Source organism: Melanerpes formicivorus, unplaced genomic scaffold (assembly GCF_026170545.1).
Source record: "Melanerpes formicivorus ecotype bairdi unplaced genomic scaffold, bMelFor1.0.p_v2 SCAF_69, whole genome shotgun sequence".
Classification (NCBI taxonomy): domain Eukaryota; kingdom Metazoa; phylum Chordata; class Aves; order Piciformes; family Picidae; genus Melanerpes; species Melanerpes formicivorus.
Window position 1 is genome coordinate 1112048 of NW_027142421.1, and position 14079 is coordinate 1126126.

The 14079-nt window shown below is 44.2% G+C and overlaps 1 protein-coding gene across 1 annotated transcript in view; it reads right to left on the bottom strand.

Annotated features, from left to right (window-relative positions):
- LY86 (lymphocyte antigen 86) overlaps window positions 1–12333 on the bottom strand; it is a 35914-nt gene extending 23581 nt beyond the window's left edge. Inside the window, exon 1 of the mRNA XM_068162942.1 lies at window positions 12031–12333. Within this exon, the coding sequence (XP_068019043.1) occupies window positions 12031–12151 (121 nt within the window). The 5' untranslated portion in view covers window positions 12152–12333. The remainder of the gene's footprint in view (window positions 1–12030) is intronic.
- Between the last annotated feature and the right edge of the window lie 1746 nt (window positions 12334–14079).

A 14079-nucleotide genomic window follows, 5' to 3' on the forward strand; every position in this document is an offset into this window, starting at 1 on the left:
CTGTGGGCCATGAGTTTATGCTCTTACTTGAAACATGGATGTGCACTTAGCTACAAGGCTGTAATCTGGGGCTGCCCTTACACCTCACATTCTCCTGGTCTCCAGCAGGAAGATGAAGCAGACAGCTGGGAATGACAATGTGTTAACCCACTTTGGCTATATCCTTTAGAGCCTGAGCAGCTAGATGATTAACTGAGCATTGCATGGCCAGATGGGATGTACCTCTTAGAGAGATTTTGCTGGGCTGGTGTATAACAGCCTCTGCCTTTTATTTTTCTCTCTCCCTCCCCCCATCTTGTTAACTTTTCTCTGCTGGCTTCTCACCTGAATCTGTTCTAAAATTGCATTATTTCCATATGAGCATGAAACACACTGATAGGAATAAAAAGGAGCAGCAAGCAGGCAAGCCTTGCTTGGAAGAGTCCACATCTATAAGTCCTGCAGTGGTGAGAAGACTCTCCAAATTAGTAAACTTTGGGTGCTTCAAAATAATGCCACAGAATTTCCTGGAATGACACAGCTGCAATTAACTAAGGTCATACAAGGAGAGACTTGGTGCTGGGGGAGATGGAAATTAGCACAACGAAGAAACATATTTAGTAACTACCCAACACTTCTCACCTTCAAAGCTCTGAATGAAATCAATTCATTAATTCTTACAACAGTCAAGGTGATGAAAGGTGAGGGAAAGAATGAGGAACTCTTTGGCATCTCAGACTTTATGTATTCACTCAATATTTTCCCTTTAATGTCTGTTTAAATAAATTAACTTGAATGCTCAAGGTTATGCTAGACACTGGAATCTGTTTATAAGGTACTGAGGAAGAAGCATCAGATGAATTAGCAACTCTCCAGTTCCTTGAGTGCATTCAGTTTGAACTTCCCTTTGGGCCTACCTTAACTGCATGCTACTCCAATGTTCAGGCATGGCTGGACAGAGCAGAGTGACCTTCTGACCAGAGCATGTCAGAAGAGATGGTGAGACTCTCATCTTGGCTGCGTCCAGTTTGTCGTAAGGATGCTTCATCCCAAGATGCTTACTTTGGACATGACCAGCTCCAGGCTTTTGCCTAGTTCAGACAAGAATTCTGGCCTCCTTGGAAGGTATCTCCTGTACTTTTCTGTCTTGCTCAGGCAAGATGGAGGTGAAAGGATAGGGAAGATTACAGTTCAGATTAATGTGCTGGGGGCACAGGCTGTGTTAATTTCCTGTTGCAAGAATACTGAATGCTGGTAATGCAAAAAGCAATTACATGCTGCTTGGCTAGATTAAGACACATGAGTTACTGCCTGGTGTTTATGGATCTAGTTTTGGAGCAAGGTGATTCCAGTGACTTACAAAATTAGCTTAAAAAGGACAAAGGCTTTTTGTCTCTTGCTGTTTCTAATAAAATTAATTGCTGAGTGTGACTGATGTCCACATTCACAAATATTCAGAAGCAGTAACTTGAAAGGCTGGTAGTTTTTCAAAGATGTTGCTGGGGCACTGACTGCAATATTACCAGCATTTGGGGTGTGAGGAACAGGTGTGGGATAGAAGACTCAGCCCATGAGCAAAGGGCTTAAAGTGTGGCAGAAGAAGAAGAGAGGAAGGGATTTGCCCAATACCAAGCTAAGGTCATACATTGAGCCAGGAGGCCTGGGGAAGTTGAGAGGAGTCCCTGTGAAGATGGCAGATGTGAGGGGCTCTCTGCAGCTTCAGGGATGGGTTTGAGAGAGGGAGTGTCACCAGCATGCATAAAACAACCTTGCTAAAGACCTGACCAGATTCTTCCTGCCATTTCCTGCCCAAACCACCTTTATGGCAGTAAGCTTGTTGGAGCTGGTTGCTAGGGCTCAAGGGGAGACCTGAAGGTTGTGGAGACTTCCCTGCCCTTTTGCCAGTGGTAGTGTTTGGAAAGATTGGGGTTTTTTGATTTGTTTTCTTAATGCTTTGTCTGATAAGACAAAGCCTTGTCTAAGGCTGATTAAGAAGACAAAACTGAAGGATGCTGTCTTTGAGAGATTGCACATTCAGATCTGTGTTTGTATTTCATAATCCTGGTTTGTCCTAGTTAGCTTGAGAGAGAAACGGGAGGCAGGGCAGACTTCAGCTACAGCACTGTAATGAGCAAATGCTGCATTAATTTGGGCCCAGCAGGGAATGTATTAGAGAGAGTCTTTATTCTTCTGTACAGTTGGTGAGAAAACACCACTGCACTGCCTGAGAAAGATGCCTACAGTCATTGCCTGTATTCCTAATCAGATTTGTCTCCTCTCTTCATATGTCTTTTTATTGTTCTTTATACTGCCCTGCTTGAGACAGATGAGACAGAGATCTCTGGACATCAGTGCTTCCCAGCACGACTGGGGATTCACAACAGAATTCCAGGCTTGTATCAGAAACATCATCAAACGTTCCCAGCAGCTGCCCTGCTGCTAGACACATGCCATGCTCTGGGACAGCAAGCTTTACTGATTGGTTATACAGCACAGTAGTCAGCAGCATATAAATGGGCTTAATGTTCCCACTTTCCCAGGATGGGCTGAAATCCAGGGCAGGAGAGTGGTAGAATGTGCCATGATCCCTCTGCTGAGGAAACTTACTGAGCTCCCACTTGCCGTATCATTTGACAGGAGCCATCCATCTTCAGGTGAGGAGGAAACTGGTGCATGGAATTAAATCATGGTAGCTTTCAAGATCCTAGCATTTGGCAACTAGAAGCTCTCCTGAGTCTAAAAGAAGCATCTAGGACAGATGGATTTGGTACGTGGTGGTTCTGTACGGGATGTTTAGGTATCGTGTCCCTCCCTAGTTTTAGGTTGCCATAAGCTGCCCTGAAGTTGGTGCAGTGATACCAACACAAAATAATATTGAAGTTCCTTTTGCACTTTTTGAGGTGTGTTCATTTTTCTGAGATTATTCTGGATATTTTTGGTGGTGGATATTAAACCACCACGAGAACCTTATCTCCTTCCTCTGCTTTCTCTGTTAAACTGTACCAGTCATAGGGTCCTATTCTGAGGCCGTGATGACAGCCCTAGATGGCACAGTGTGGTGTCAAGAAGGTCTATCAATACTTCATATGCTTACACAAAAAGCTTTGCATTGGAGCACTTATGAGCAGATGTGGTTTGTTCTTGCTCCTGATGCAGGGAATCAGAATCATTTTTGTTGGAAGAGACTTTTAAGATCACTGAGTCCAACTGCTAATGCAACACCATCACCACTAAAACATGTCCATCAGAATCACATCTACAAGTCTGTTAAATCCCTCCAGGGATGGGAACTCCACCATTACCCTGGGCAGCCTGTTCCAGGCCTTGAAAACACTTTGGGGGAAAAAAATTTCCCTAATGTCCAATCCAAAACACTTCTGGCAGAACTTGAGGACTTTGTCTCTTGTTACTTGGGAGACTTACTTCTATGTGGCTCCAGGGTCCTTTCAGGGAGTTGTAAAGAGCAAGAAGGTTTCCTCTCAGCCTTCTTTCCTTGAGGCTAAGTAACCCCATTCACTCAGCTGCTCCTCAGAACACTTGTGCGCTAAACCCTTCACCAGCTTCACTATTGTTCTTTGAACCCACTCCATAAACTCAATGTCCTTCTGCTCTGCCCTGGTGAGACCACACCTGGAATACTGTGTCAAATTTTGGGCTTCCCAGTTCAAAAGAGATAGGGATCTGCAGGAGAGAGTCCAACAGAGAACTATGAGGATGATTGCAGGACCTGAGCATCTCTCATCTGAAGTAAGACTCAGAGACCTGGCACTGTTTAATCTTGAGAGGAGAAGGCTGGGATGGGATCTTATCAACATCTATAAATATCTGAGGGGTGGGTGCCAAGATGAAGGTGCCAGGCTCTTTTCAGTGGTGCCCAGTGATAGGACAAGGAATAACTGGTACAAGCTAGAACACAGGAGATTCCACCTCAGTATGAGGAGACACTTGTTTACTGAAACAGGCTGCCCAGAGAGGTTGTAGAGTCTCTTTCTTTGGAGACTTTCCAAACCTGCCTGGATGTGCAATCATATCTCTAGTCCTGCTGGACACACTGTTGTTGGTACAGGCCAGGATGCTATTTGCTTTCTTGGTCACCTGGGTGAGGGCTGGCTCATTCATCTTGCCTACACCAATATCCCCAGACAGCTTGATGAGGTTGTTGTTACCCAAGTGCAGGACCCTGCATTTGGCCTTGTGAATTTGTCCTTTGATAATTTCTACTTTATTTGGCACAATCATAGCTGTGACTCACCTTTTCAGTATGTTAGAGAGCTCCCTCCATGGAGACTCAAATTTAGTATGCAGTAACAAATGGCAATTCTGCCTTGCCCACAGAACATCATGACTGTAATGCAATCTACAGTGTTTTAGATATGTCTTCTCTTACTTGTTTCCGGGGGGGGGAAACACATTTTCCTATGACTTGCCTCATGATTCCTTAGTGACTCAGGTACACAACTGAGGATGTGCCAAAAGTCAATAGGTGTAAAACACATCTACCCATTTAGGCTTAGGAGCTGGAGATAAGCAGGAGGAACTGTCACACACAAGCAAGTCTCTTTTGCAGTCTGTGATGCAGGACTTTTATTGACTTGGTGAAGAAATAGACAATGAGGAAATCTCCAGGAACTAAATGAGATGGGAAAATTTAAAGCACGGTGAAGAAAGTTCAACTGAGGTTAATTCTTTCCAATACTAGTCTCAGCAAAAGCATTAATATTGGCTTTACTAAGTTGGTCAAAGTCTAGATGCTAAACCTAATGTTTTTGCCAAGGTATCTTGTAGGTATGAAACTGTTTTCTGCTCCTCCATACTTTTTATATCTTAAAACTTACTCAATATTCTCCTTTCTCTGAAAGATGAGTTAAATTCAATCAGAACCACTTTAAAAGCTCACGAAGGAACATGAAGTTCTAATCCTCCCCAGTATGGTAGAAAATGAAAAGATAAGGTAGTTTTAATTCATGGAATGACTTTAAAAGATTCTTGTCTGTACATTTATCTGTGCTACCTTGACTCTGATGGTACCTTTCATTTGTTAGGATCTGGTGCCAGAGATAGGCATGTCAACATCTGGCCTTTCCCCTGGAATAAGTAAGCTAAACCAGATGACTGCAGCAGCGAGGTTGTGACACTACGATGGCTTGGACAGAGCAAACAAACACATATAAATGTTTTCAAGTGAAATTCTTCAGTTCTTTAATTGTTTGCCCATTAGTGATCTATGCAAGAAGAGATCAGAGGGAAGTTGGTGTTCTGTCTCTTTGCATAATTTAGAAGCAGAAGCAATTGCTGGAGAGTGCTTGAGGGAAATAAATAAATAAATACAAAGAAGCATCTGGTTTAATCTGTCTGCCAAAACCACAGGTAACAATGGAAAAAGAACCTTCCTTTACCAAGTCTAGAAGAACATTTGTCCTGAAGATACATGAGGAGAGAATATTTTGCCAGTCAAAGCTATGGGATTACTTATATTCTTTAGCTGAAAGTTGTGTGTGGTCAGGGAGGGGAAAAAGGACAAATAACTTTGACACAGAAAACAGAAAGTGATGTGCTCTGAAATGAGTGTTACAGTGACACTAATTTAGCAGTTTTATTTACAGGGTATTGATGATTGAACGCGGATGGATTTGAAAGTCTATGTTTATGAAAGGGGGGAAAATGATTCTGAAATCACTTGGTAGGTAGGAGAAAGTTTATGACGGTCTGTGTGCGTGAAGGGACTGTAGTAAGGCTGAAAATATTCATCATGGGCAAAAAAATCATCAAAAAATTACCATTAACCAGTTGATCAGTCTCCACTTCTTCTTTTCTAATGTACTTAAAGTCTGCTTTGAGAGAGTTGGGGCTGTTCAGTCTGCAGAAGAGAAGGCTCCGAGGTGACCTAATTGTGGCCTTCCAGTATCTGAAGGGGGCCTACAGGAAGGCTGGGGAAGGACTTCTCAGGATCTCAGGTAGTGATAGGACTAGGGGGAATGGAATGAAGCTGAAGGTGGGAAGATTCAGGCTGGATGTGAGGAGGAGGTCCTTCACCATGAGAGTGGTGAAACCCTGGAATGGGTTGTCCAGGGAGGTGGTCGAGGCCCCATCCCTGGGAGTGTTTAAGAGCAGGCTGGATGAGGCTCTGTCCAGCCTGATCTAGTGTGGGGTGTCCCTGCCCATGGCAGGGGGGTTGGAACTAGCTGATCCTTGTGGTCCCTTCCAACCCTGAATGAAACTATGAAACTATGAAAACTTTTAACAAGAGAGAGTCTGTACTGTGATACCTGAGCAGAGCAGGTTCTACACTGGAGTGGCACTTGGTGCCATGGGTTAGTCATGGGGTCTGTGGTGACAGGTTGGACTTGATGATCTTTGAGGTCTCTTCCAACCTTGGTGATTCTCTGTGTGTGCCTTCAAGGAGCCATTTTAAGAGAGATCCAAATCTGAACTGACAACTTTAAGGAAAAAAATATAAACAAGTATTTCTACCTGTGAATGGTATCTAGGGGAAGCTTGTGCTGAACTGGGAAGTTGAATAGGAATTGGGAAATGTGTTTGTCTGTGATAGCAAAAAAATCCATTGTGATCTGAACATTGTTTTATAAAGCCTAAGTAATACCTTTTAAGATGTCACCTTGCAATCACAGAATCACAGAACTGTTTCAATTGGAAAAGAATTCTAAGATCATCAAGTACAACCATCAACCTAAGACCACTGTGGCCATTAAACCATGTCCTGAAGTGCCATATCCATCTTTCAATACTACTACTCTGATTCTCTTGAAGATCTCAGGGCCACGAGGATGATCAGAGGGCTGGAGCACCTCTCCTATGAGGACAGACTGAAGGAGTTGGGGCTGCTCAGTCTGGAGAAGAGAAGGCTCTGAGGTGACCTAATTGTGGCCTTCCAGTATGTGAAGGGGGCCTACAAGAAGGCTGGGGAGGGACTTCTTAGCATATCAGCTAGTGATAGGACCAGGGGGAATGGAATGAAGCTGGAGGTGGGGAGATTCAGGCTGGATGTGAGGAGGAAGTTCTTCATTGTGAGAGTGGTGATGCCCTGGAATGGGTTGTCCAGGGAGGTGGTTGAGGCCCTGTCCCTGGAGGTGTTTAAGGCCAGGCTGGATAGGACTCTGGCCAGCCTGATCTAGTGTGGGGTGTCCCTGCCCATGGCAGGGGGGTTGGAACTAGATGATCCTTGTGGTCCCTTCCAACCCTGACTGATTCTATGATTCTATGATCTCCTACAATTCCATGCTATTTACTCCTGTGCACAGGAAGTAAACTCCTTAATGGTTGGTGCTCTTCAAACCCTTTCTAAGAACTGTCTACCTTACCACTACCACTTCTGCGCTGTCAAGAAACCCACAGTTTCAGTCAGCTCTGAAATTTCCCAGGTCCTAAGCTAAATGTAGAGCTTGATTAATCACCCAGCACACTGCTCTGCTTTTGCTTGTTGAAACAAAACCAGGCATTCCAAAACACTGATTTGTTGATGTAGATCTAACTAAAGTTTCAAGAAAGAGCTGTAAAAATAGTTGGAAAACGGTTTTTCATGCAGCAATCACCCCATGAAACGGATCCATTTGAACACTGTATTGTAAGAATGTTTCTGTGGATAATTAAGACAGTTTAGGCTTTTGGGAATTGTCTGGAAGGAGGTGTTGGAAGGTGTGTTGAGGAGTTACATTCTGTAGTCTCTACTCCATTGCACTTTTCACTTTAAGGTGGGTGAGTGACACTCAAATAACGCTGGAATCTGCTTGGGGCACTTTGCTCTCAAAGACACTTTGCCTTTCCACCTTTCCCTTCCCAGATGATTGCCTTTTAAAATGTAGCTGGAGAAATCAAAAGTGTTATTAATGTAAAAATGACTGTGAAATTAAAAGGGGTAGGAATCAGACCCTGTGTAGCAGGTTTGTTTCATGTTTCTGCACAGACCTGCCAATTAGAATTCTCTCTTCTCAGCCGGAGATGTTAACCTGTGCTGCTTTTATCTCAGGATCCCTGCCAAGGTTTCTAAAGAGATTCGTGGTCATTTGAGATCTTCCTTTGTCTTTGTCACTTCTTCCTGGGAGGAAGGGAAGAGTGGCACTGATGGGAAATGTCTTGCTATTTATGGGCCGTCTCGGTGTTGTCTCCTGTGGTTGTAGAGAGGAGGCGGCACACTGTCTGTTTACTTTACTTTTAGACCACCCATGTCTCGGCCTGAGTTTCTCACCATGAACTTGCTGCTGAGAATTTTTTTCTGATTTATTTGAGATTACTTTTTTTTTTTCCTCACAAGTATATTATACTGATCACAGCATGGGGAAGGTTTGAAGGGACCTCTGGAGGTCACCTAATTCAACCCCTCTGCTAAAGCAGGGTCACCTAGAGCAAGGTCTTGTCTAACACTTCTTTGATGAATGCTTTGGGGTCCTGGTTACTGAGTGTTTAGTCTGACACGGGCAGGAGTGGGAATCCCTTCTATATGATTCAGAATATAGAGTGAGGCTGAGGGCTTGATGGTTGCCTCTATCTCATACATTCTAGGAACAGGATGCAGCTCGAGAAAGTGCTTATGAAAAGGAATTGGGGCTTGCTCCTGGGTACAGGAAATTGCTGTGCTTTGTCTTTAGTTTTCCACCTAAGCTTCTTTGCTACCTTTATCACAATTCTATTAGCTCCTATTTTGCATAAAATTGCAGAATTATTTTGGTTGAAAAAGACCTCTAAGATCATCGAGTCCAATAGGAGGGGATCTGATGAGCTGCAAAGTAAAAATGAATGCTTTCTTCCTCTTTAAATGCTCAGACTGAACTCTATCCTATTCATAGAGAAAATCCAGCTCCACAAATAAAGTTGTGAAGTACTTCACGAAAATTCTCTGAACTTTCTTCAATCTTACTTGATTCAACCCTGATTGACTGATAACATCTTAGAGTTTACAGTAAAAACAGAGATGAAATCTTGACCCTCTTGAAGCCAAGAATTCTTTACTCAAGATTTCATACTAGGGACCTCACTGTGGCCACTCTGTCCCCAAAATGTGTCATCCTCTGGCATCTTCAGTGGAGCAGGAAATACCAGACTCAGGCTGGAAGGACATGCAAGGCAGTCTTCCCCTGAACTAGCTAAAAAGGCAGTTGTGTAGCGTGGCTCTATGCTTGCTGACATTTCAAAGTTGTCATGAAAAGGTTTATTTGGAAAGGGTCTTGTTACACCTAGGCTCTAACATGTCTTTCACTTCTGGGTGAGATACAGCTAAAGAATGAAGCTGTGTTCTACCCATCTAGTTGTGGTTTACAGTGAAATGTAGTCACATTAAAGCTTCTTCTGTCCTGAAAGGGCGATTGGCATCTTTGGCACTGTTGTGAGCTTGCTGGTGAGGTCAGTAAGAGCTGTGCTCTCTCTATAGGAGATACAGACTCATGTAGATACAGACTCACCTGTAGATGTGGAACTGGGGTTGTTTAGCCTGGAGAAAATGATGCTCAGAGGAGACCTTCTTGCTCTCTAAAAGTCCCTGAAAGGAGGCTGGAGCAAGGTGGGGTCCAGTCTCTTCTACCAAGTAACAAGCTATAGGGCAAGAGGAAATGGCCTCAAGTTGTGTTGTTGATTGGACATTAGGGAAGATTTCATCCCCCAAAGGGTTGTAAATACCCTGAAGACGCTGCCCAGGGAAGTGGTGGAGTCACCACCCCTGGAGGGATTGAAGAGCCCTGCAGATGTGGTGCTGAGTGACATGGTTTAGTGGTGACTTGTCAGCTGGGTCAGATTATGAGCTGGGTCAGCAGAGATGCAGATGATGCATCCTGGTCTGATGCTACAGTTTTGGTAACCTCTGGAGAAAGGCAAGGAAGAACATTAGGACAACAACTGTGAGTATTGCCACAGCTGAATCTGTCAGAGCTTCAAGAGATCAGGGAATCATACTTCCAACAGGTAGTCAAACAATTCTTGCATTGTTTCCACATGTGTGTAATCTCCTCTCCCATAGATGTACCCAGGAGAACAGAAAGCCATTCTGTGTTTGGGACCTGACCTGTGTGATCTCTGGCTTGTGCTTCTTGAGTTGTAAATGTGTGGCAAACCAAAATCAGCGACACATAAAGCTCTAAACAAACCCACTTGGGTAGCTAGGCTAATGGTACTCTTAGTAAGAAGCAATGCAGTCCTAGGCACAAATACAGGCTGGGTGACAAGGGGATTGAGAGCAGCCCTGTGGAGAAGGACTTGGGGGTGCTGGTTGATGAGGTACTCAACATGAGCGGCAGCTCAAAAAGCCAACCATATCCTGGGCTGCATCCAGAGACGCTTGGCCAGCAGGTCAAGTGAAGTGATTCTACCTTTCTACTCTGCTCCTGTGAGACCCCACCTGAAGTACTGTGTCTAGCTCTGGAGTCCTCAACACAAGATCATGGATCATTAGAGAGGGTCCAGAGGAGGGCCACAAAGATGCTAAGAGGGCTGGAGAACCTCTCTTTTGAGGACAGGCTGAGTGAGTTGAGTCTGTTTCAGGCTGGAGAAGGCTCTGGAGAGACCTTATTGTGGCCTTCCAGTACCTGAAAGGGGCCTACAGGAAAGCTGGAGAGGGACTATCTGTAAAAGCCTGTGGTGATAAGTGACAATGGTTTTAAACTAGAGCAGGGTAGATTTAGATTAGCCATTAAAAAAAAGTTCTTTGCTATGAGGGTGATGAGACCCTTGAACAGGTTGCCCAGAGAAGCTGCAGATGCCTCATCCCTGGAAATGTTTAAGACCAGGTTGGACGAGGCCTTGAGCAACCTGGCCTAGTAGGAATTGTCCCTGCCCATGACACAGGGTTTGGAACTAGGTGATCTTTAAGGTCCCTTCAGTCTAGAGCCATTCTATGAATCTGTGATGCCTGACCTACATGGGCCCTACAGGCAAATTTTATACTATTTGAAATTGCCTCAAGCTGCAGTTTGTGCCTCTATGTCAAGGCATCTTATGCCAAGCCCTGTTAAGTGAACAGAAGTAACTCATACAATGGGTTCTTGCTAAAAGAAAGGTAATGCCAAAGCTCATATTCAATATCTAATTAAATATTTTCCTAATGCATAAAATATGTGAAGCTTGACTTCAGTCTCCTGGGAGCAGGTTGGTAAAGAATAGCATTGCAAATATTTATTTACTTCTCTTGTCCCTCACTGGCTTTATTTCAATGGCTCTGCAAAACTGCATGAAAGCTACAGGGGAGGATAAAAGCCCCCTGGGAAACCCTTTGTATGGGGATGAATTGGAAAAACAAACTCTTGGGTGCTCATTTGCCATTGCTTTTCACATCACGTGCTGAAAATGACTGAGGCGTCTGTGAATCTAATTCCCTTTGTCCCAGTTGTAAAGCAGATCAGCACAACAGGAGAGGCACAAGGCCAGTTAAGCCAGAGGTGTAAAGCAGGCACCATTCAGTGAATAGTTTTCAGTCATTCCAGAGTTGCTTGCTCCTTTTCTTCTCTGTGGATTTTTAATGAACAAACCAAACCCTATGGTCCCTACATGTCTCTGTTAAGTGCTGCTGCTGAAGGCTCACTAAGCATGGTGGCAGTGGTGGGGAACTCCAACCTTTCCCACTGTCACACTGGGTCCCTTGTCACTGTAAGTGGGAGGACAGAAAGAACATCACCACATACTTGCCCTGCATTAGAAAACCAGCACTGAAGAATCTATGTTTTCCCAGGAATAAAACAGATAAAGATCTATGGTCTTCCTCTATTTTTCAGCTGAACTGCAAGATAAAAATCCTAGACATCTTTCATGCTGAACTGGTTTTTTTGGGGGTTTGTTTGGTTTGTTTTGGGTTTTTTTGACAGCTGTTTATTATTCTGATTTGGGTTGCATCATGTCCTCTTTATTATCTTTTGCCTAGGCAGGGTTAGATTTGTGTGTGTGTCAATCAAACCAGATGTACCCGAAAGACTAAACATATTGCAGCTGCGAAACCCAGCGCTGCCTCAGGAGTACAACCCTTCAGTTCATTGCCTGACTTAGAAGCCCCTTTCACTGCAGAAGAAAAAACTTATTACCCAGCTAAAAGGAAAATGGAAATTTTCAATATCTCACCACAGCTTTTGTAATATATTTCCAGGTTGTCCTCTTTGCAGACGGTATGCGTAGGCCACCCTGTGCTGACATCGATGTAAAGCAGGACGAAGGTGAGAACAAGGACATTTGCTGTCTTCATGGTGGTGGTGGTAGTTTGCAGGATGAATTCTCTATCTCTTGCTCACCCTCTGTAGAAGGAGGTGTTTCTTTCTTCGAGGGAGACAGGAGTCAGTACATCCACGCCTGTGGAAGGGTTAAAGTGAGCCAAGGCAGGGTTAGCTTACCACACTGTGGTACAAACAAGAAGCTAATCAGAACTGGAGGGTGCTGTTTCCGCATGCTTGGACTTCTGCTTTCTGCTTCACATTAGTTTAAACTAGTGACAAGTGACCTAATCACACCTCATCGCTGCATGGCATAGCCCTGCCTTGGTGCCTGCTGGAACAAGGCAGCAAACTGTTTTGGTTTACTCTTGCTGCCAGGTTCTTCTCCTGAAGCCAAAGTATTTGGGTCAAGGCTTCAGACAGGCTTATTTGGCCATAAAATATCATGATCCAAATGACTCCATTTTAACTATGCAAACTCAGACCAAATTTTGCAGGGTGACCAATTTGGTTTCTGTATTTTCTGTGGTAGCCAGTGATAGGACAAGGGACAGTGGGTGCAAAGTAGAACACAGGAGATTTCATTTAAGGAATAGCTTTGAGAGTGCTGGAGCACTGAACCAGGCTGCCAAGAGAGCTTGCAGAGTATCCTTCTAGTGACACTGTCAAAACCCTACTGGACTTGCTCCTGTGCAGCCTGCTCTAAGTGAACATGCATTAGCAAGGGGTTGGACTAAGTGATCTCCAGAGGTCCCTTCCAACCCATACCACTCTATAATTCTTCGTGATAACAAATCTGTCTGCTAGAGGGAAGAGAAGTGTGCCTGATGAAGCTGACACTAAACAAGCAAGCCTTGAAACTCTGAGGATGAATCACAACCTCCAGATTACTCTTTGCTTTTTAATTTCTTATTTTTTTTTTCTCAAGGAATGACATAATTATGGTTCTTAATTCGAAATGTCAAATTAATGCTCAGTAACAATGAATGAAGCAAATCAAATGAGAGGTCAAGAGCGGTCCACTGGTGATCACTAAATAAACCAAATCAGGCTCAGCACCTCTCCTGAGATAAAAATCATTGAAATCTGGGCAAATACATGGGATAAATACTGTACATGCTTAACCTGCTCTTACTCTTTTCTGAATGCCTGCTTGTTTCATACTGTTAGGAACAGATCACTGTGTTCAATAGAGCCTTGGTCTGAACTGGAATGGTCTACCTGAACATTAGGTTTGTTCTTTACTTCCTTCTGCCCACTCATCCTGTTTGAACAGTATTCTTGGTTCTCAGGGCTGACTTGCCGCAGTCATTCATCTTTGCAGAACCCCTGTAGTAGAATCATAGAATTGTCAGGGTTGGAAGGGACCTCAAGGATCATCTAGTTCCAACAAACCTGCCATGGGCAGGGACTCCTCACACTAGATTAGGTTGCTCAGAGCCACATCCAGCCTGGCCTTAAAAACCTCCAGGGATGGGGCTTCCACTACCTCCCTGGGCAACCTATTCTGGGGTCTCACCATCCTCATGGGGAAGAACTTCTTCCTAACATCCAATCTGAATCTACACATTTCTATTTTCTTTTCCATTCCTCCTAGTCCCATCACTACCTGACACCCTAAAAAGTCACTCCCCAGCTTTCTTGTAGGCCTCCTTCAGATACTGGAAGGCCACAAACAGGTCTCCTCAGAGCCTTCTCTTCTCTAGACTTTATAGCCCCAACTCCCTCAGTCTGTCCTCATAGGAGAGGTACTACTGCAGCCCTCTAATCATCTTTGTGGCCCTTCTCTGGACATGTTCCAGCACCTCCAGATTCCTCCTGTAATAGGGGGTCCAGTAATACCTGCTCTGTGGATAACAAGGGGTCTAAGAAAAAGCAGACATCCTATGAGAAGTGGAACAACAGTGGGCTTTTGGGATACAGGCTTCCAGCAGGATGGCTGGAGTAGATCTGGAGTAGAAAC